At 54.6% G+C, this 22,990-nt stretch overlaps 1 protein-coding gene across 5 annotated transcripts in view; it reads left to right on the top strand.

The window, feature by feature from the left end:
- The window catches only part of GSDME (gasdermin E), a 40,348-nt gene extending 18,435 nt beyond the window's left edge, over window positions 1–21,913 (top strand). For 3 of the 5 annotated variants that reach the window (XM_080664143.1, XM_080664142.1, XM_080664144.1), the window contains exons 4-10: window positions 5,266–5,437; window positions 7,006–7,126; window positions 10,832–10,993; window positions 12,479–12,606; window positions 15,379–15,574; window positions 17,125–17,198; window positions 20,474–21,913. In XM_080664143.1, coding sequence (XP_080520269.1) covers window positions 5,266–5,437; window positions 7,006–7,126; window positions 10,832–10,993; window positions 12,479–12,606; window positions 15,379–15,574; window positions 17,125–17,198; window positions 20,474–20,707 — 1,087 coding nt within the window. In that variant the 3' untranslated portion in view covers window positions 20,708–21,913. The remainder of the gene's footprint in view (window positions 1–5,265; window positions 5,438–7,005; window positions 7,127–10,831; window positions 10,994–12,478; window positions 12,607–15,378; window positions 15,575–17,124; window positions 17,199–20,473) is intronic. The other 2 variants (XM_080664145.1, XM_080664146.1) reach the window with 2 other exon arrangements.
- Window positions 21,914–22,990: the final 1,077 nt, after the last annotated feature.

Raw genomic sequence — 22,990 nt, 5'->3', positions numbered from 1 at the left:
AAGAATGTAAACACTAATTATTATAATTTGAAACTTCAAAAAATGGAGGAATCATAGCACAATAACATACCTTATATTGAAGATGGCAAAGGCAAAATAAAATTGCCTAACAAAGGAAAGGTACAAAAGCCTTTCAACTTAAACTTAAATATAATAAAATAATTTAAAACTAAAACAAATAGAAAAGAACAAAATGTGTAAACAATAAATTAAACATTTTCTTTAGTGTAACTTCCAAATTATGCCCGGGACGTAGATGTAGATGGCAATGTAGACTGGGTTGAAAGGTTTTTGGTCTTTAAAACATCAACTTCAGTGGGAACAGTGTTGTTGGTCTCCTTTTTAGCTAATGCCCTGATGCTGTGCTCTCCAGGGGCGTGTCTCCCTACATCACCACGATAACGTGTCTACGCATTCCCAGGGTGATGTTGGGGGACGCGTCCGCAGGCATTACAAGGAGCCTCTGGAAGATTGAGAGGTTGTTCCTTCTACTGAATGGGGATATAAATCCGCCCACTCAGAAGAAGGAGCTGCGGCCGTGTTTCCCGACGTTGCCATGTTAACACTGCTGCTGGTGAAGGAGCGGAGGGGAGAGCAAGAGAACCCTCCGCTCTTTCGGCTCCGCGGGCCGGATAGAACAGCCGAACGGGCCGGATCCGGCCCGCAGGCCGTAGTTTACCCATGGCTGGTCTAACACTTTAAAGACCTCTGGCCACATGTAGCTGGAGAACAAGAGTTTCCTGAATCTGGTTCTTTTGCTCGCTCGCTCACTCTCTGTTTCTCCTTCAGGAGCACCCTTCACCTAAAACCAGGCGAGGGCATCCCGGGTCTGGGGTGGGAGCAGCTGGATGTTCATCCGTCTGTCTGGCTGGACTCGGGGTTTCAGCCCAGGTCCACGCCCACAGCCTCCGGCGCGCCGGGCCCTCCGTGTCAGCTTCTCCGTTACCATCTCTCGGAGCTGCTGCCTCTCGCCACCTGGAGGCAGTCAGTTCCTCCAGGGGAGTGAACGTCCATCCCTGCTCAGCCACTTTCCCGCTGGCCTCCTCGGTGTGTGGGGTGGGAGCGGGCTGGGTATGACACAGACCATAATGTGAGCAGAGGTGGGCAGCCACCGTGGGGCGGCCTGGTGATCGGTGTGGTGAGCAGGTTTCTGGAGGTTTCCTGCCGGAGGCTCCGGCTGAGCAGCTCAGGACGTGGGACGTTTCCTCTGTGGTGGAATGGAGACTCTGTGGGAGCCCCCCCCCCCCCTCCCCTGCTGCTCTGGTTCTGAGAGGATCCACTGATAGTCTCTGGGGAGCGCTCCCAGGAGGACTGGGCAGAAAGATTTCCTGTTCGCTAACAAGCACGCATTAAGTGCCTTCTGTATGCAGGGCCCAGGGGAGTCCAGGAGGCAGAGGGAAGAGAGGACAGGGCTTCGGGGACAGACACGCCCACTGCATTCTCCTGGCCCTTGTTAGCATGTGCCTTTGGGTTATGAGCTCTCTGCTGCGTGTCCCTCTGTGAAATAAGGGTGACAGTCACTTTATGACCCAGTTAGGGTGTCCTTAGTGGCAAAGAACACCTGTAATTGCCTCACACATGAAAACACCTGAGGGTGGGTGCGTCACCCTGACCCTGAGTTAATGGTAGCTGGTTAGTTCGGTAGCTCAGTGGAGCCCCCCTGTGGCAGCTTCCACGCATTGCTGGTCTCAGCGGCCTAGTTCTCTTGATCCCCAAATGGCCACATTGAAGATGACAATGCAGAAAAGGGGTCTCTTCCGTGTGCCTCTTTGTGAGGTTTCCTCATGAGTCCCCCCATCAGACTTCTCAGGTCTCAGGTCAGATCGCCATGGATGCCCCATCCTACCCCACCCACTGCTAACTGGGCAGGATTTGGGGAAGAATCCACTCCAGAGGTTGCTTTGCCGGATCAGGACAATCCACTTTCCCTGCCAGTTGGGGACCTCTGTCTGTCTTAGGTCTCGCCTTCTAACTGAGGCGAGTAGCTTGTCCAGTGTTCGGTTCCACAAGGTGGCAGCAGTGCCCCAGGAAACAGGACCCAGCCACCCGGAGAGCCCGGCAGTGCCCAGAGGGAGGAGACAGGCAGTGAACACAGAGAAACGGCTATAGAAGCACCGGGTGGAGCTGTGCTCTCTGAAGTGGTCTCAGGACGTGACAGTGGGTAGGGGTGAGCAGGGAACACCGCCTCCCCAGGTGATGAGTGCCTGTGAGATGGGGTCAGGGGTACCTGGTTCCAAGGCCGTGGGTCTGGCTTGTGCCTGGCATGTTTAAGGCACAGGGAGAAAGCAGGAGGTGGGGTTGACTAGGGCAGGCCAGGTCCAGAGGCTTTGTGTGTGTGTGTATGTATGTGTGTGTGTGTGCGCACGTGTGTATGTGTGCACACACGTGTGCATGTGTGTGTGTGTGTGTGTGCGCGTGAGTGTGTGTGTGGTGGGGCTGAGATGCGATGTGGCTGTGAGGGCTTCTAAGTAAGTGAGTGGCATGACAAAGTACCTCCAACCCAATTAAACAGCTGCAATTCTGTCACAGGTGACAGCCAGCATCTTATTTGTGGGCCTCAGCAGAGGGGCCCAGGGAGGTGGCTGGAGTCGGCTGACATTTGTGTGGCATTTAACATCGTGGCATCTAACCCTTATGACGATCCCGCAAGCAAAGTGTAGTTCCCGTCAGTGAGTCCATGAGAGGGCCCAGGAGAGGTGCAGACATGGAGTGAGTCACTCAAGGTCACCCACCCAGAGGGGCGGAGCGGGGATTGGCACCCAGTGGGGCAGGCTCCCAGCCCCGGCTCTGTACGCCTTCCGAGAATGGAGCCTTGGGTAGCTGTTTTGTTGTTGCCGTCTATTTATCTTCATTACTCAGCTAATATGTGTGAAACATTGTTATAATTTGCATTTCTTTAACCACTACTGAGATGCTTTACTTTTTTTATTGTGATAAAATATATATAACATAAAATTTGTCACTTTAATTATTATTATTTTTTTAATCCTCACCCGAGGACACGTTCATTGATTTTCAGAGAGAGAGGGAGAGGGAGGGGGAGAGAGAAAGGGAAAGGGAAGGGGGAGAGAGAGAAAAACAGACACATCGACCAGTTGCCTCCTGCACGTGCTCTGACAGAATCTGAGGTATGTGCCCTGCCTGGGAATCAAACCCAGGACCTCAGGGTGTACAGGAGGTCACTCCAACAGCTGAGCCACACTGGCCAGGGTGCTATTTTTTATTTTTTTTTATTGATTTCAGAGAGGAAGGGAGAGGGAGAGATAGAAACATCAATGATGAGAGATCATTGCATGCCCCCTACTGGGGATCGAGCCTGCAACCCAGGCATGTGCCCTTGACTGGAATTGAACCTGGGACCCTTCAGTCTGCAGGCTCATGCTCTATCCACTGAGCCAAACCGGCTAGGGCTGGGGTGCTATTTTTAAGTGTATAATTCAAACTCATTAAGGACATTCACACTGTTGTGCAGCCAACACCACTATCCATTTCTAGAACGTTTTCATCATCTCAAAAACTTCCCCAATACCCCTTCTACCACCCTGACTACCTCAAATCTCCTTTCTGTCGCTATGAATTTGCCTAGATCGTTCAGATAAGTCCCGCTGTTCCACAGAAGCAGAATCATTCAATGTTTCTCCTTTTGTGTCTGGCTTATCTCACTCAGCATAACGTCTTCGAGGTTTGTTGATGTTGTAGGATGATTCAGGACTTTATGTTTGAACTAGTGACCCAGTGCACGGATTCATACACATTGAAATTAATTAGAAGGTGGCCGGCAGGGCGGGTCTGGGCGGGGCGGGACTGGGTGAGATGGGCCGGACATGCCCTGGAGCCAACCTCTCATGGTCCCTCCCCAGCTGGCTGCATGTGGGGTGGTGCCGTGGCTTGAAGGGCGTCTGCAGAGTAAGCCAGGTTCCTCCAGCAGGTGGGGTCCCTCGGCCTGGCCTGCGGGGATCGGGCCGAAACCGGCTCTCTGACATCCCCCGAGGGGTCCCGGAGTGCGAAAGGGCACTCTGCAAAGTTACTGTCTTACAGGGTGTGGAACGAAAACGCAAGTGTGCAGTAAACCAGAATCAGGGCCGACAGGGCCCCAGCAACAACATAACCCACGGCCGAAGGTGGAATCACAGGGGCCCGTGAGGAATCGGGCTCCCTCCTCTCTGGTTTAGAACCGCCGCTGCCAAGTCACTGAAGCTTGGCAGCTCCTGCTTTTAGCATCTGCCCCCTGGTGGTCAGTGCACGTCATAGCTACCGGTTGGACGGACACTTAGCATATTCGCCTTTTATAGAGAGATAATATCCCATTCTGTGCATGCGCCACAGCTGTCCGTCCATTCCTCTGTTGATGGACACCTGCTGTTTCCTCTCCAGGCAGCTTGTTACGTGGGGAGAGGACCTTCCATCTGCTCGCCGCAGTTCTGGGGGCACTTTCAGAACCCTGAGAGCTGCCTGCCTGAAGTGGGGGGCGGGGGGTGAGCTGTGGCTGCTGAGCTTTACTAACCTTGGAATGTTTACGTGGCCAGGATGAGCACTATAACTGTTCTCATGCCAGAACCAAGTCTAATCTGTTCTCTTCCTGTCCACTTCATAGACTCAGAGTGAATGAAATCTCCCGAGCGGTTATTTTGTTGTTTGCTCCTAAGTGTGAAATCATCTCCTGTAGATGGAAATTTAGCTTATTCTTGAAATCCCCCAGAGTCGCTGTGTGGGAGCCCCGAGTCTGCTGGGTGACCTTGAGCAGGCCATGCCTCACGGGCCTCGGTTTCCCCATCTGTAAAATTGTGTAAACCCCCTTTGTAAAAGATTAGACACCCTCCCGGGACTGACAGGTGAAGATGTCCCATTTTCATTCAGATCTGGTATCTTCACCGCTGCTGGCACCGGAAGCCTGCCCTCTCCTCGGTGAGGACCTGGTCAGCACCCCCCACTCCCCAACGGTCACCCTGGACTTCTGGGCCCGGGCCGGGCTGCCTGTGCTCCCTCAGCGCTGATTAAAAAGGGGCCCCCAGGTGTAAGGCAGGCGGATTGCGGTTCCTGTTTGGGTTGTGTTTCCTTTCCGCCTCCTTGACAACCAGCGCTGCTTTTGACCAGGGCTCCCCTCCCTGGCAGCTCCCAGCGCCCCGGGGGAGTGGTTGATGCCTTCCTGCCCCTCCTCTCATCGCAGGAAATAAGATGCTGGCTGTCACCTGTTCACTCCTCGGCCACGTGCTGTGCCCGCGTCCCCTGAGGCACGAGGCCACTCACGGCGTCTTTCCTTTTCAGGAGGCTCAATCTGAAAAGCCCTCTGCTGCAGCAGGTGCTGGAGAAGCGGAACGAGGTCCTGTGCGTGCTGACGCAGAAGATAGTGACCACGCAGAAGTGCGTGATATCTGAGCACGTGCAGATTGAGGAGAAGTGCGGCGGCATGGTGGGGATCCAAACCAAGACCGTGCAGGTACGCACGTGGGGGGCGGCATGGCGGGGTCCAAACCCAGATGGTGCAGGTGTGCATATGGGGGGCGGCATGGCGGGGATCCAAACCCAGACGGTGCAGGTACGCACGTGGGGGCGGCATGGCGGGGTCCAAACCCAGACGGTGCAGGTACGCACGTGGGGGGCGGCATGGTGGGGTCCAAACCCAGACGGTGCAGGTACGCACGTGGGGGGCGGCATGGTGGGGTCCAAACCCAGACGGTGCAGGTACGCACGTGGGGGGCGGCATGGTGGGGTCCAAACCCAGACGGTGCAGGTACGCACGTGGGGGGCGGTATGGTGGGGATCCAAACCCAGATGGTGCAGGTACGCACGTGGGGGGCGGTATGGTGGGGATCCAAACCCAGATGGTGCAGGTACGCATATGGGGGGCGGCATGGCGGGGTCCAAACCGAGACGGGCAAGGTGTGCACATGGGGGGCGGCATGGCGGGGTCCAACAGACCGTGCAGGTGTGCACGTGCCAGGGCGTTGGCACCGGGCAAGGCCACAGCAGCCTCACTGGTTCCACCGGGAGGACGTTGGTCAGGGTCCTCGGTGGTGGTGTCTTCATTCATCAGGGCTCTTTGTGTAGCAAGTTAACGGAAATCAACCTGCAATTGGCTTAAACGAGACAGAGTTTATTGGCTCCTGAAACTGAAGCCTTCAGGAGTGAGTGGCTTCAGCCACTGCTGGGTCCAGGGCTCGGGGAGGATGTGTGAGCTGCCTCCCTGGGGGTGGATTCCCTCAGATGGGCTCTCTCCTCGGGTCTCTCCCCACCTGCTGGGACCTGAGAGGAGAGCTCGGGCCGGATCTCAGGGCACCGTCCTGGGTCGCCCATTCCTGAAGTGGACCCAAGGCCAGGGCAGTGGGACACTCAGGGAGGGCCATGCCAGCTGGTCAGGCACAGTCCCTAGGAAGATGGGTCAAACAGCACCAGCCAGGCCAAATCACCCCCAGAGCCCCTGGGGGTCAGGGGTCTCAGAATGGCTCTGGGATTGGCTGCCTCGAACCCTTTGCGGATTGAGTTAGGGAAGGCAAAGGTCTGTACACCTGTCTCTGTCTAAGCAGTGCTTCTGGATCACATTGTAGTGCCTTAGCAAGCTGGCCCCGAGCCAGGGCTGAAGTTGGTGGGGTAGGGGCTCTGCACCCCACGCCGCTTCCCCTCCAGCCTCCCCTAACAGCCCAGCTGCACCACGGGGCCTGGAGTGACACGAGGGGGCTCTCAGCTGGGTTCTCCCTCGGGCTTTCCTATCGGGCAGGCTTTCATCAGGACTTCAGGGCAGTTTCTGTAATCCTGTGAGAAAACTGGGAAGTTAGCTTATTTGTCTTATTACCTTGATTCATCACCAGAGACCGAAGTTCACTGTATCCCGATCCCTGGAACCTCACTTTGTGCCACCAGGTTGGCCACTTACGGGGGACTGTGTGTAGGTCATGAGGCCGCTGGCTCCCCCTTCCCACTCCTTGAGGGCATGTGCACGAGGCTCCAGGGGAGGCAGAGGGGCCCGGGGGGCTGGGCGCACAGGTCAGAGTGTGCTCTCGCCCACAGGTGTCAGCTACAGAGGATGGGTCTGTCGTCAAGGACACCAACGTGGTGCTGGAGATCCCGGCTCCCACCACCATCGCCTACGGCGTCATCGAGTTGTATGTGAAACTGGACGGCCAGTTCGGTGAGTGCTGCCTCCTGCTGGGGCTCTTGGCCGACTGAGCCAAGGCTGAGGGACAGGCTGTCTTCCCTGGGGCGCACACTGGGGGTGGCTCTCCGACCGCCTCGGGGATGGACGTGAGATCCTGAGAGTTCGGGGCTGTCCCATGACAAGGGACAGTGGCTGCGCTGGGAGCGTGTGGGGTGCGGTTTCGCCAGCACGACGCAGGGGTAAGAAGTGTCCTCTGCCATCAGACTGAACCGGTCCTGGGCCCGTGCTGCCCTGAGAGGCCTCGGCCAGCTGTGGGGTCTTGTCCGCTTGGGAGGGGGCTCCCGCACGGGGCTGCGGGAGGACTAAATAGGTGAGGCACAGGGAGTGCTGGCATCGTGGTCATTTACCAAATTCTCCACCTCAGGGATTAACATCGTCATTTCACACCCCTCCCCCCAACACGAAGCCAGAAACGTTGCTCTTGGCCTTGCCCTCTGGTCACCGGTTGTTTGAAGCTGGCCCCTCCTGGTTATTGGGTCCTTCAAGAAAATAGGGCTTGGGGTTAGCAGGCGTCGGCTGAGCTCAGGTTGCACGGCCCCTCCCCCGCGCTCCCTGAGAAGATGGTGTACCGAGTCCAAGAGAACTGTTTGCTTCTCGGGACGTGAATGAATACATGTGACATCAGTGGTTGCTGACCTTCTTAGGTATAGCAATCTACACTAATAAAAGCGTAATATGCTAGTTAGACCGGACGTCCTTCCAGATGACCCTTCTGGACGAGCTGGGGCTGCTGGTGCCAGCAGCCTGGGGAAGGCCTGCTCTTGCACGAATTTCGTGCTTTGGGCCTCTAGTATGTTTATAAAAAAGCCACCTATTTTTTAGAGCTTTATCGCGATGTCTTCACAGGTGACACGGTAATGTCTGCCGTTTGCGGAAGAAATCTGGATGGAGAGGAAGGTGGGGTGGGCAGAGCTGGTCGGTGGGTGTGTGGAGGTGCATTGCATTCCTGTTCGTGTGCGGTTTCCCGTTTTCACAGTGGAAACGCTTAGGAAGTGAGCCCCAACCGGCCGCGCACACCTCTGTGCTGTCTCCTGCGCACCCCCAAGTGGTTTCTGTCGGGGCAAGGACAGGTTCGGAGGAGGAGGTCCTGTGGGCGCCGGCCTCTGTGCTCGCCACACGCGTTGTCCGCTGTTGGCGGCGGCCACAGGCACTCAGAACATTGACTGTCCTTGTGGGCATGTGAGGACCCACAGGAGGGGCAGTGGGGGCGCAGAATGCAACCCCGGGGCCCCCCTTTCACACATGGAATGGCCTGCCGTTGAGGGAAGTGGCAAAAGGGAAGTGTCCGTGTTGAGAATTTGGTCTAGAGAAGGTGGGACGGGGACATTTGGAAAACAGGACACCAGGAAACGTGACCTGCGGCTTAGATGCCTGGTTCCAAATTGGTGTTATTTTATTCTTTGTTTGGAAGCCGTCTGTGGAACAAACTGCGTTAAGATGATTTTGTTGTCAGTATACGATAAGCTGTGGTACCACAGGCATGGACGTGGTCCCAGCGGGATATTTACCCTCTGGTGAGTCTGTCCAGATGGGTTGACGATGGTCCAGGTGTCACTTGGCAAAGCTTCACTGGCACCCAAGGGTGCTCGTGGGTGCTGTGAGGCCTCTGGGTGGCTGGGGGCCGGGCCAGGGAGCCACTCTGGGCAGTGGGGCTGCGGGGGTGTTTCTCTGAGGTGGGTGCCTGCCTGCCTGCAGCTCTGGGGCACCCGTCCCTCCCCCAGGGGCCTCTCCCCTCAGCGGCACTTGGAAAGACAGCCTGGCCTCTGTGGCTCTCCTGCTTGCATTTCGATTTCAAGCCTTTTATCGTGGCTTTCGCTCTCAGAGCACAAACTCCTCTTAGTGCTGCCGAGGCGGCGCCTGGGGAGTTCTCCAGGGTCCTTCGGCTCAAGTCCAAGCCCGGCCCGGGAGCCCGCTGCGTTCATTGCCATCCGCGGCGGCGGCCCTGCGGCAGCTGCTGGCCAGGCCCTGGTTCTGTGGGACTCCGTGGCTGCTTGGGAGTCAGTTCGGCTTTTATTTCCCATCTGTTCTCTGTCGCTGTTGCCACAGAATGTTCTGATCTAGCTTCATAAACATGGGCCTCAGGGCCTGCCTGACCCCCTCCCGCCTTCTGGGGGAGCACAGCTCACAAGCCTCCTGCGCACCCCCTCCCTGTTCCTGGGAGCCGTCAGCCCCCACCCCCGTTTCCCACCAGGCTCCCCTGATGCGATTATTTAAAAGTAAGTTTGGTCACTTCACTCACCTGCTCCAACACCTCCCGAGGCTCCGTGTCCCAGGAGAAAGCCTCCCCTGTGCGTGGGGGCCCTGCCCGTGTCCAGCTTTCCCTCGCCGATGTCCGTCTGTGATCAGCTGTGACACCACGTGCAGACGTGCTTCCAGCCTCTGCCGTGTCTGACCTGCGAGTCCGTGTGGAGCGCGCTCGCGGCCTCGGTGCCCGCTCACTCCCACGGAGCCTTTAGGAGGTGCCCGACCTGCCTCGCTGGCTTCAGTGACCATCCGCCGCCTCCAACACCCTACTCACCCCGCCCCACGCGAAGCATAGGGAAGGCCGGGGCCCTTTCCTCTCCCTGGCCCCCAGCACGGCGCCCGAAGCTGAAAATGAAAGGACTGGCAGTGCCTTCGGGGCGGTGCATGCGCCCAGACAGGAGTGGTGCTGGTGCCATGGCTCCTGGAACCAGTTGGGGGCTCCAGGGTGCAGGCAGGATCTGAGGCTGTGGATGGTCCTGTCCTGTCCTTGGGGAGCAAAGTCACCCCCTGGGGGCGGTCCACTCTCACCCACCTCAGTGCCTGGTGTCCTGAGTGCGGTCCCCCGAGTGGGTGGGGGATTGTTTCATGTCTTAGCCATCCTACCTCTAGGAATGCCATCAGTGCCCAAGGCCAAGGATGGTGTGTGCCGACACCACGCCTTCCACACGCAGGCTCATGAATAGGAGCCCAGGAAGCACCCCAACTCATGAGTCACTTGCTGTTTTTGCTCACATTTTTGCCTACAATTCAGATACCTTAGTTAGGATCTCAAACATGGACATCTGTGATGGGGGCGGACGGGCCTTGCCACCCCTTGCCACTCCTTTTTATTTAAAGTTTTTCACACGTTTAAAAATAGTGAAAGTAATATAATGAACCCCATGTACTTCCTGCTTTAAGAATGAGGGCAATTTATGTTCCATTGGTAATTTCCCACCTCTCTCCACCCCCACTCAATTGTTTCAAAGCAAGTCCTAGGTATTCTATTTTTTTTTTTTGTCTATAAATATTTAAGTATCTAAAAAAAATAAGGCTTTAAAAAGACTAGTTTTTCACTCAGCATTTTGAAATTCATTCATAGAACTGTAGAAATAAGTTCACTTTTTCGCACTCATTTTGTGCACCTAACTATACTGTCAGTAATTGTGTAATAGTATCCGTTCAGTCAAATACCATCTATCAGACTCAGGTGTTCCCAGCTTCATCCACACGGTGAGCTCTGCTGCCTGCTTCGGGCTGGCTTGTGGAAACCGGGCTAAGGAAAGGCTGCTGTTGAGGGCACAGAGGCGAGCCCTGTGCCAAGAACCAGCTCCTCCGGCATTTCTAGGGGGTGAGGAGTTGGATCAGACAGCGCCGCGCCTGCAGGAAGCGGGTTTATGGGGAGGAGGGAGGGCGTCTCCCCGTGCAGACCTGTCCTCTCCCCTGGTGTTGCAGAATTCTGCCTCTTACAAGGGAAGTGCGGCGGCTTCGAGCACGAGAGAATCGACTCCATCTTCCTGGACCCCCTGCCCTTCCGAGAGTTCGCGTTTGGAGACATGGCAGATGCTGGGCAGGGGCTGCCTGTCCCCAACGGACCGCTGCGTGTTTTGAAACAAGGTATTGCCAGCGGGGCGGGGCATGGTGGGCCGATGGCTGACGGAGCACTGTAGCCCAGGAGGTGATGTGACCCAGGCGGTGAAGTGGCCTGCAGGAGCGGTGGTCCGGTGACTTCACCGAGAGCATTTGAGAACAGAGAGGGCGGCACCCGAGTCAGGCCTGGTCCACTCAGGACTCACCTGGGTCGGATCGCAGGGAACCTCAGTCTGCGGTGCCATGTGTGAGACAGGTGTGTCAGAGGCAGGGACCTGGCGTTTTTTTCCATTTTAACATATAAGCCTGGGGACTAAGAACAGCTAGTCAGCAGCGCGGAGAGAGCCCGAGGTCTGCATCTGTTCCATCCAAGTCCAGGCACCACGGCAAGGCAAGCCCGGCCTGGTCAGCACGCCGGCGTCTCCTGGAGGCTCTTTATCACGTGGCCCGAGGCCGTGGGTGCGGCATGGGGGGCGGGGGAGGACGACCTATGACTTGCCTGCAGCAACCCCTTCTGCCCCCCCCCCCCCCGCAGCAGTTTTAAAACGTTGGAGGGGTTTGTGGGGGTGGGGGTGGGGTGGGGAGGGCAGTATATGGTAGGAGATGAGCAAGGAAAAGGAGGAACAAATGGTTATGGGAGAGCTTAGTACAAGGAGCCGGGAGCGGCTCAGGTGTGCTGGCTGGAGGTGAGGAGTGAGGCTCACCAGCGAGGCCCAGACCGGAAGACGCTTTTGTTTCCGTAGCAAAGTGTTGGGAGAAACGGCAGTGAAGGCCCAGTCTTACGCAGGAGTGTGCACCTACACACAAGCCTTCACACCCGCTGGGCTTCCCTCACTAGGAGCTTTGGCCTATCTTTAACCCTTCGTACGCCATAAGCATCTATAGACGCAATTAAATTCAAAATATCGTGGCGTGTGGGGACGGTTTCCATTTTGGACGTGTGGCAGTTAACTGGTTAAAAGAGGAGGATTCTAGGAGAGGCTCCAGCATCCTGCAGAGGGTGAGCCGGCAGTGGGGCCGTGCACCCGTCTCCAGGACAGACGGTGAAGAAGGGACCGGCCAAGGGCAGCAGCCGTGACGCCATGACAAGGGGGGGCCAGCCTCTCTGACGTGCATTAGGTAGTAAAGGATACAAAATGGACCACGTGTTCGCAGAAAGGATGGAAAGTGACACTGGGATCCGCCTGGCTCTGAAGCACCGTGCAAGTACTGACTCTGTTCAGTAACTCAGCCGTGATCATTTACTTCTGTGGAAAGGAGCCCAAGTGGCTTTTCCAGAAAAAGAGTCCATTAGACGTACTACTTAGTGAGTCTGAAACGAAGCGTGGCAGCCCCCCTTCTCCTAACACGCAGGGTGGTGGTGAACTCGATGTCCTTTGTCTCCGCGCTCCCCGGCGGGCTGCGCAGCTGACGTGTCCATGACAGAGCTGAGGACAGCTGGCTATAGCAAGCGCGAGCTGCCGTCGGTTCTGAGTGCACAGCCGTCCTGAGCCGGTGTGCTTACGCCCACAGCCACTGTGCCCTTGGAGAGGAACTTCCAGCCCTTTGTGCAGCTGCCGGAGCAGCAGCAGACAGCGCTGAGCCGTGTCCTGCAGGCGGTCCTGTTTGATGAGGAGTTACTCGAGGTCCTGGAACAAGTGGTAAGACCAGCGGCGTCTCGAGGCGCGGGGTCTCCCTGAGATGTGCGCAGGCTGGACCTCTTGGGATAGGCTTTGACCTGAGCTGGAGACACAAACTGCGTTTAAGATTTCCCCACCTCTCTTGAACACTAAAGCTTTTCGCTTCTTATCCCCAGATCCTTAGTTCTTACTGCAGAAAGGGAGCTGATGCCAGGAATCTAGGTGTGAATGGTTCCCTATGGCTGCTGTGACAAGTGACCACAAACTTCTTGGCTTAAAACTAGAAATTGATTCTTTGAAGGCCCGAAGGTGTCAGCAGGGCCATGCTCCCCACAAAGGCTGGAGGGGAGAACCTCCCTTCACTCTTACAGCTCCTGGCATTCCTTGGCTTGTGGCTGCATCGCTCCAGTGTACACTGTTTTCCCCTGGCCTTCTCCTCTGTCACCTCCTTTTCTGTTTCTTAATGAACATCCACCAGTGGATTTAGGGCCCACCTAGGAGGATTTCATGCCAAGATCCCTACCTTAATTACATTTGCAGACACTCTATTCCAAATAAGGTCACATTCTAAATAAGTTCTAAATCCTATCTAATAAAAGAGTAACATGCAAATTAACCATCACTCCGCTACAACCACAAGCCACGCCCACCAGCCAATCAAGAGCGAATATGCAAATAAACCCAACCAAGATGGCTATGGCCACAGAGAGCAGGAGGGAGGCTTGGGTTTCCCCGGCAATGGAGGAAGCCAAGCTTTCCGCCTGCCCTTGCCGGCCTAGGCCTCCACTCAAGGCTACAAGGTTTCAATGATAGAACATACATAAAACCAAACAGAAATGGCAGTAGCCACAGAGCTGGAAAGAGCAGGAGGCTAGGGTTGCCCCCGACAATGGAGGAAGCCAAGCTTTCCGCACACCCTGGCCGGCCCAGGCCTCCGCTTAAGGCTACAAAGTTTCAATTATAGAAGATACATAAATCCCCCCAAAATGGCTGCTGCCACGGAGCAAGCAGAAGGCTTGGCTCCACTCCAGGCTACAAAGTTTCAATTATAGAAGATAAATAAACCCCAGATACCAGGGCCTCCGCTTGGGTTGCCAGGGGGTGTAGCCAGCCTGCAAACCACCACAGGCCCCTCGCCCAGGCCACCCCACACCCCAAGGGAACCCCCACCCTGATCCAGGACACCCTTCAGTGCAAACCAGCTGGCCCCCACCCATGCACCAGGCCTCTATCCTATCTAATAAAAGAGTAATATGCAGATTGACCACCACTCCAACACACAAGATGGCTTCCCCCATGTGGTCAAAGATCCTGCCCCCATGTGGACACAAGATGGCCACCACAAGATCGCCAACAGGGGAGGGCAGTTGGGAGGGACCAGGTCTCCAAGGGAGGGCAGTTGTGGGCGATCAGGCCAGCAGGGGAGGGCAGTTAGGGGTGACCAAGCCGGCAGAGGAGGGAAGTTGGGGCGACCAGGCCTGCAGGGGAGAGCAGTTGGGGGGGGGGGAGGACCAGGCCTGCAGGGGAGGGCAGTTAGGGGCAAACAGGCTGGCAGGGGAGTGGTTAGGGGGTGATCAGGCTGGCAGGCAGAAGCGGTTAGGGGCAATCAGGAAGGCAGGCAAGCGAGCAGTTGGGAGCCAGCAGTCCTGGATTGTGAGAGGGATGTCCCTCAAGGGGTCCCAGATTGGAGAGGGTGCAGGCTAGGCTGAGGGACACCCTCCCCACCCCCCTGCATGAATTTCGTGCACTGGGCCTCTAGTAGAAATATATTTGGGGATGGGGGGTGGGGGCACTGTTCAACCCACTTCAAGGGGGCTATGTGGTAGAGCCCAACAAGTCAACCTATTTTATTTAGAGCAGACTGGAAAGCAGGCCTTTGTGTTTTTCTGGGGAGGTTGAGTTCCTTAACTGTTAGTTGGAGAAACGGCGAGGGACACACCAGCTGCCAACCCCGTCCACCTGGGCTTTCTGCTCTGCTTCCCTGCAGGAGGCTGAGGAGCTGTAAGCCTGCCTGATTTCTACTGTGGTGGTTTTGGTCTTTTTTATTTTCTTTTATGCAGAGTCTGAACTCTGGTTTTCTGATTTAATGCTTCATGGCGTCCAGGAGAGCATCCATATTATTTTTCCCCTCTCAAAACTGGATTGTGTTCGTAAGAGCTTAGCGACTAGCGATGGAACCAGCCGTGTTGAAACAGTCAGCAGCCAGGACGCCCGCTGTTCTGGGGGATGCAGAGCTCCTGGGGGGGTGTGCTGCCCCAGGGGGCGCACAGATGTTTAAAAAGCCTACTGACTTTTACTTTCTAAAATGTCTCTTTCAAGAGAGAAATGTCAGGCCAGCATCAGCTACCTGGGTGGTGGTGGTGGGGGAGAGGGGGGGCGCGCAGGCTCTCATACGAATGCATCTGCAATGGCTGGGCGGTGCCAGGTGGCCAGGGCAGCCCTTGCTGGCAGGACCGCCCACCCCCACGCCAATGGATGAGGCTCCCTGGGCCCAGGTGGGAATGTGGCTGGGGCTGGAGTGCTGTGTTTAAAGCTTGAGAAGCATGACAGGACGATGCCTTCATGTTCCCCTCAGCTCTGTGTGCAGTCACTTGTCTAGTCCAACCCGGCAGACCCTGCCCTGGACGACGCTACTCACAGCCCCTGCTTGCCTCCTCGCCGTGCAAGAGCAGCACCTGGCAGGGCTCGGGTTACTGTCTCCTTGTGAGAAAGCCTGTTAGGCTTGCTGTACCTGGGAGATAGCAGCAGCGAGGGGCTGCTACATCACCTGGTCTCTCTTTTCCTCCCCTGCAGTGTGACGACGTGGTCAGGGGCCTGTCACCCTCACAGGCGATCCTGGGGGAGCTGAAGCCCCCCCAGAGGCAGAGCCTCACAGCCTTCCTGCAGCTGGTGGGGTGCAGTGTGCAGGGCGGGCGTCCGGGCCCCGAGTGTGCGGTCAGCGACCAGAAGCTCTTTTCCACAGCCTACTTCTTGGTCAGTGCGCTAGCAGGTACGGCCCCGAGGGTCCTGTTGTTGCTGTGAAATCGCTTTGCTTACTGTGGTGGAGACGGGGGCATGTGGTCCCCTCCTTCCGGCAGTGGCAGGGGAAGAGGTGGAGGGCGGTGGAGGTTTGCACGGTTTGTCGCCATGAAGTCACAGAGCCGAGCATGGCGGCCCGTCCACTGCCAGCTCCTCTGCTCTGGGCAGAGCCCTTCTCTTTCCTCCCGGGGAGGGCTGTCGGCGGGCTCGCCCCGCATCACCCAGGAAAGCGTCTCCCAAAATACAGCCTGTCCGTCGCGTGCGCCGGCAGTGCTGAGAGGCAGTGGCTTTCCTGCGGCAGCAGTTCTCCCTCCAGGGTTTTGGTCCTTCTGACCCTTTACAAACCTACCACCCGAGTGGCGGCCATTAGGGCAGGGAGGCTGTGGAGAGCCTCCCGAAGGAAGCCCCAGGCTGCTGGGCTCAGCAGCTCCACAACTTGTAGAGCGGCCTCCCGAAGGAGCAGCGGCCCGCCTGCCGCTCCTCTACCCGTGGCCCCGAGCTCACCGTGCCGGAGGGTGGACCTCCTACATGAGGAGACAGGGCTTTCAGTCTCTGTTCAGAAAGGCAAGACCCCACTTCCTGGTCCTCACAACTCCCCTGCGAGGGGCATTAGTCAGGGCACTGAGCTCCTGATGCATTCAGGGTTCCTCCCTGTACAGCAACAGAGCCCGGGAATTTCCAGTTTTCGAAGAATTACAAAAGAGAATGCCTTTCCCAGGCCCATATGCTGATGAGTCGTACATTACATGCTCATGACTTACTTTTTTAAAATTGTGAATGTATTGGGGTTATAATTACAGCTGCTAATGAAGGCAGGGGGTGGAGGGAGCGCATAAGTGGTCTCTGGGCCAGATGAGTCAGCAGGTGATTCGTTCTCTTTCTTTTGCCTTTTCAGCTCAAAGGCCATGTCCCGGAGGAGTGGGTCCTTCCGGGAACTGCATCTGTTTTACCGGGGAGGGAGTAAAACCAGTTCTGAATACACTGACCTGGATTTCCTTTCCCTGGGGCTTGACAGTGTGGTGCCTGCAGAGTCTTGGGTTCCAGAGGTCCGTGTGCCGTCCCTTCGTCAGGCCACACTACGTTTTCTTCCTAAAAAGGACTACAGGGTTCTAAACCCAGGTCACTATAGTTTACTCAGCTCTCTAACACACACACACACACACACATCTATGGTTGATCCATTGAGGAAACATGCTCGGAGTGGTGAATGCAAGACACACCCCAAATACGCAGTGACGTACCTCTTCTGTCACCAAAGTCCAGGGTCTTCCTACTTTCCCTTGCATTCCCCAGGTCTGTGCAGTTCTTCCTGATGGGCACGTCCTCTGGCGAACACACACCTGTTTTCACTATTTCCTGAAAGACCCTTTCTGCCTGTTGAGCACCATTCATTCACTGAACAATTATGAGCAGAACCTCTGCCTGGAGAGCAGGAAAGTGTACATTAGGCAGAGCCCAGGGCCGGCTCTGTTCCTACAGATGCTTTTATTTTTTAAAGTGACTGATTTTTGTCTTCTGCAGAAATGCCAGATAATGGAGCAGCTCTGCTGGGCACCTGCTGTGAACTCCAGATCATTCCTACGCTATGTCACTTGGTAAGGAAGGGACCTGGGGGTGGGGCAATGATGAGAAGAACACCTCACAGCTGATAAAACACTTCCAGTCTTTCTCATCCTCAACAGCCCTTCAAGATAGGTTACACGGGTATTATTAAGTCCACTTTTTTACACCCACCGACGCCACACACCCTACCTCACAGGAAGACTGAGGTCCAGAGAGAAAGGATTTGCTCAAAGCACTTGCCAGCATTTGTCTATGGACTCCAAGCCTTATGCAGCACTGCAGGGAAGGAGCCAGGCCTAGTACTGAGCTCTGTACCACACTCACCTGGCAGGGAGGACGCAGAGGACTGATGGTCCCAGAGAGACGCTTCATTCTCTCTTAGGACTATCATTAGCTTTGTGCCCTCAGGAGATGTCATGGCTAGACCAAGAGTTAGGTAATGAGGAGCTTGGCCCTGAGATTCAAGATTAAGCTTTTCCTCTTTAAACTACAAATTGGGTCACTGATAGAAGGAAATGGGGCAGCTCCTCTCCTGTAGCTCCTGCTCAGCCTGGGTCAGAGTAACAGAGCACACCTGCCTGGATTATTTAAAGGCCTGGCGACCAAGGACCAAGGCCAGCACGCTCTGCAGGCCCAAACCTCAGAGCTCGGCTCCCAGATCTGGGAAGGCGACACTGGGGTAGACCAGTGGTCGGCAAACTGTGGTTCGCGAGCCACATGCGGCTCTTTGGCCCCTTGAGTGTGGCTCTTCCACAAAATACCACGTGCAGGCGCGCACGTACAGTGCGACGGAAACTTTGTGGCCCATGCGCAGACATCGGTTTTCGGCTCTCAAAAGAAATTTCAATCGTTGTACTGTTGATATTTGGCTCTGTTGACTAATGAGTTTGCCGACCACTGGGGTAGACTGCCTAGCCAGGGCCCTGAAATGGGACACATCCGGGGAGATCTGAGCACTGTGGTTAGTGCCTTTGGCACTGCTCTGCACAGGAAAGGCATCTGAAGTGTGCGGCCAGGCGCCATGCCAAGGAACAGTTCAGTGTCATTCACCACCACGAGCAGCTCCCCCACCCGGGGGAATGCTGCATTCCTGCTCTTTGACCACAAAAACGGAACTACTTGAAAATGTGCCGGCATGCGTGTCCTGTGGCAGCTGAGGGTAAAAGCTGGCGGTGTAGTGAGGTTATGGAAACGCTACGTTTCCTAGCTGGCTGTCAGCGATGATGAGCACGCAGCAGCTCTGCTTCTGCAGCCCAGCTCCGTTTGTACGACAGCCGAGTGCTTAGCAAGTCTACAGGAGGAGAAAACACTGCCAGACCACATCAGCGAAGCCCCTCTTCCTTGCAGGTCAGCTCTAGGCTCTGGCCTTTGTGCCGCTTCCCAGTTGGCTCTGCTGGTCGGGGAGCAGCCCTTAGGAGTTCCAGAAGGGCTGCTATGCTACTCGGCACAAAACTCCCCACCCATAGAGTCCTTTGTCCGCCTTCATGGACTGCTCAACACAGACAGAAATCCTTTAAAGAAAAAGACCTTCCTGGGCATCTTCACACAATCGCCCCTAGATACAGCTTTTAAGACAGTGAGGTTCCTGCCTCCTGTCTTGAGGAATCTGGGTATCGTGTTTCCTACAGGCACTTACTTAGAACGGGGTGTAAAAACCCACCTTGGCCGTAACTGGTTTGGCTCAGTGGATAGAGTGTTGGCCTGCGGACTGAAGGGTCCCAGGTTCGATTCCAGTCAAGGGCATGTACCCTGGTTGCGGGCACATCCCCAGTAGAGGGTGTGGAGGAGGCAGCTGATCGATGTTTCTAGCTCTCTATCCCTCTCCCTTCCTCTCTGTAAAAAGTTAATAAAACGTATTAACAAAAAAACCTACCTTGTCTGGGGGCCAGGGTAACCATGGAGGCTTTCTGAGGCCTTTTGAAAGAAACACATCTGCCAAACTGGTAAGAGGGCGAGTTAAAACCATCCACAGAGTTAATTTCACCCCCCCTCCCCGTGACCGTCATCTCTTTTATGCCTAGAAGTGCCCCTGGGCGCGCAGGGTTGGCAGATGTTCAGAGAAGGAAGCTGGATGCTGCCCAGCACGTCTCCATCAGACCTGAGCCCGCCGTGCTGCTGGCGGCCTTCAGCTGGGCCCACGGAGCTCGTTCTTAAACCGTGGCCCATGATGCTTGTGTTTAAAGAGCAAGTTAATCCACTCTCTAAAGCACAACTGACAGTTTACCGACTGGCCCAAATGGTAACGCTAAGCCTGTGGTTTCACTGCAAGTTGTATTTGGCGCATCTACAAGGTGTAGGCTTATAAGGCTGACTTTGATAATAGACACCCGAGTGCTTTTGTATTCCAATGAGTGCCGCCCTCCCGCCAGCGGGCGCGCTGCACACGTCTTCCGGTAAGGTTGCCATTGCTGAGAATACTTCGGGAATTCTTTACTCATGCATACTTTAAAGGCTTCACTTTTTTATTTTGAATTTTACTCTCTACATCCCTAAACTGACCTGGTCCTGAATACCTATTTAAAAATCAAATCTACTGGCAAATTTATAATTACTGAAGATAAATAAAGTGTCACAGGCACCGTCAAGACCCCAGAAAGCAAAGTTTCAAATGTTTTCAGCGGCTGCAATTAGAGCAGCGACCACTGTGAAGGTCTAGTTCTGGGCAGGGTGGCGGGTGACACAACAGGCCAGGTCCCTGCTCTCCTGAGCGGCGCAGGTTTCAGTTAAGGATGAAGCAGTGATTGTCAAGAAGAGAACTGCAGACACAGGGGCAGATGGGGACAAGATGATGATGTGCTGGTGGCTGGGCTATGGAGAGGGGATTAGGTCAGGCCCTTCTGATGTTGAATTTCAACCAAAAACCGAGAGACGAGAAGAGAAGAAAGGTCTGTGTGGAACTCAAGGGAGCGTCTCCAGGTAGAAGGAAGGACAAGGACAGCGGCTCTTGAGGCAGGAAGCACAGAGTAAGCTATGGTACCCAGCCCTTGGAGGAGTTTGTGCACATGTTCTAAAACCTTCATTTAAAAACCAAGCCTTACATATGTGTGTTCTACTGGTATCTAGTAGCAGGCAGAGCGCACAGAGGAGGGATTTAGGACTCCAGACGCCAGCAAATTGGAATCATCAGGCCTGGGTCACATACCTCTTGTTACATCTTCATCTTAAGGGTTTTCCTGCTCCATTTGGGAAATTTTTTTAAAAAACAAACACATAACTGTTTTCATAATTAACTAGACGTGCATTGCTATCCAGCACCGAGGATTTCTGTAACATGTTTCAATGACGCGTCTAACATGTGCCGTTTCAGCTCCGTGCACTGTCTGCTGGTGGAGAGTCTGACCTTGAAGACACAGCCCTGGCTCCTCTGAGAGACGCGGAGCGGTTTGGGATTGTGCAGCGCCTGCTTGCCACAGCCGACATCAACCTGGAACGACGACAGTCGGCCGTCAGGGCTGTCACCTGCAAAGTCCCTAACCTTTCCCCACTTGTTCTTTATGTGAGCCTGAACGGACTCCGTGCTTTAGGCCGAGCACATCAGTAACGTCACAGGTGAATCCCAAGCTCACGTCATCAGCCGTGGGCACTTTCCACACCGTTCAGATACCACTTTGGGGCTTAGTTCAGAGCCAAGTTAAAAGTCAAGGAAATGAATTCACAGAAGAATTTAAGGAGTGAGTTTTTGCACTAGCAGTCACCCTGAGGTTAGCCAGCAGGTACTCTGTAAGCGGTTTCTTTTTGGAAGAGGCCCTCCTGCGCTGGGGACCCCGAGAGCAAGTGCAAGCCCACACCCGAGGAGCTGGACGAGGGCTGCAAATCCTAAGCCAGCACACAGTCAGACCTTTATCCCACAGAAAAATGGGTACTCTCTCCCCTTCTTCCTGTTACACAAAAACAGATGGGGCTGACACTTTGATCCAAAATTCATTTTAAATTGTGAACGCTGGGGAAGCAATTTCTCTCCATTGAAGGCTACATTTTGGACGTTCTGTATGCTCTTCAGTGACTAAACAATAAAGTGGGAATGCTACTGGATTACATATATTCTGCTAACTAAACTTGTACTGAGAAAGTCTAATACAGGCCGCCTTTCCAAAGGGGTCTAGCAATAAGCAGTTTATCTGACTTTGCCATGCTTCAATGAACGTACTATGTCAAAAACCATGTGCTGATTCCCCACGCATGATGGGTGTTTAATTTATAAAGTACATGTTATGTCAAAGGAAATGCTGAACGGTGTGGATTTTGCCTTTTCTTGTTTCCACAGCCTTCTATAAATAGCCTGGGCTGTCTCCTGGTCCCATTGCTAATGTCCCCTGGGACCTGCAGCCCCTTGCTCTCCCTCAGCACCACCTAGTGCGGCCGCTGCGAGGCCTGTCCAGCGTGGGCGCAGGGCGGCTGTGGGGAGCAGCAGTGGTTAGAGAGAAACGTGCTACGCGGCACAGTTTTCCACCTCACTGTCCTCTACTTCCCGCTCTGAAGATTTTAATGCTAATGAACCAACAACCCATCACTTCTGAAAAAGAATAATCCTTGTGCAAGTACTTGCATAAATAAACCTATGATCCGTGAGAAGAAAAGGATACAGCGGTGTACACTGTGGTGGCAACAACATAAAAAACAAGCGCCTCGTGCACAAATTGGAAAGGAACACGCCAACGTGAAAACAGTGCTAAAATGGTGGCACGGTCCATGTCTTTGGTTTGGTTTTCTGAAATAAAATAAATATACAGAACGAACTGTAAACGGGATGTGTAATGTGAGTCTACTTGTGTGAGAAAGAGAGACACAAGTACCGCCGTGCACGGGACAGAAACCTCACTGACGAGTTCATTAGAAACCCAATGGGCTCCTCTGGGGCGGGAGGGAGAGGTTGGGCAAAAGGCGGGAGAAGGGGTGGCTCACCCTTCTATTCCCGTTAGAATTTTGTACGTATTATCCTCTAGATAACAATAAAAAAGCCTACACCAAAGCGCGCACACACAAAAAGACAGACGTCAGACAGAAAGAAAAGGTGCCATCCCAGCAAGTGTGAAAGCTGGGGTTACATCGAACCGGCGACTAAGGCATTTCATTTCTTAGCTGTTCCACAGCTGCCCCAACACTGGTCAGTTACCCTGATGGATGGTGTCTTAAAACTTAGCTACTGGGAAGGATGTAGCCTGAGGCTGCACCAGGTGCTCCTGGCCCCCCAGAACTGAGATAAGAAGCCTGTTTTAAGCTGCTAAATTTGTGGTGATTTGTTAGTGTGCTGATAGAAAACTCACAGGTAGTAAAAGACGCAAGTCCTCACTTGACGGCCTCCATAGGCTCTTGGAAACTGCGACTTGAAGCAAAACAACATGTAATGAAGCCAGTTTAAACCGTAAGCTAACTGATAGAAACACGAGACAAGTTCCTATGGCCTATTCCCCGTCACAAAAGCATCACCACACTTCTAAATAAAGTTCTCAAACACTTCAAATATTAAACAATGAAACAGATGTGAGCTATTCACACATGGAAGAAAGAGGAATAAAAACAAGAATGATTTTCCAAACCGACGATGCCAGTTCCTGGTCCCAGGTGGCCGAAGCCTTTCCAGCAGCTCAGGGCGCAAGGCGGGAACCCGCCTGGACAGGACGCCCTTCCATCGCGGGGCCACTCACACCCACACACAGACGGGGGCAGTGTAGACACGCCAATCAATCCAACACGCCCGTCACTGGGATGTGGAAGGAAACCGCACACCCAGGGAAAACCCACGTGCACACTCCATAGACAGTGGCTCTGGCCAGTAATCGATTTCCCCCTCATCGACGTTAGAATGAAACGACAATGAACGAAA

Source organism: Plecotus auritus (genome assembly GCF_963455305.1).
Source record: "Plecotus auritus genome assembly, chromosome: 4".
NCBI classification, from domain to species: domain Eukaryota; kingdom Metazoa; phylum Chordata; class Mammalia; order Chiroptera; family Vespertilionidae; genus Plecotus; species Plecotus auritus.
The sequence above is the reverse complement of the archived record's forward strand: the minus strand, read 5'-3'. Positions and strand labels throughout refer to the sequence as shown.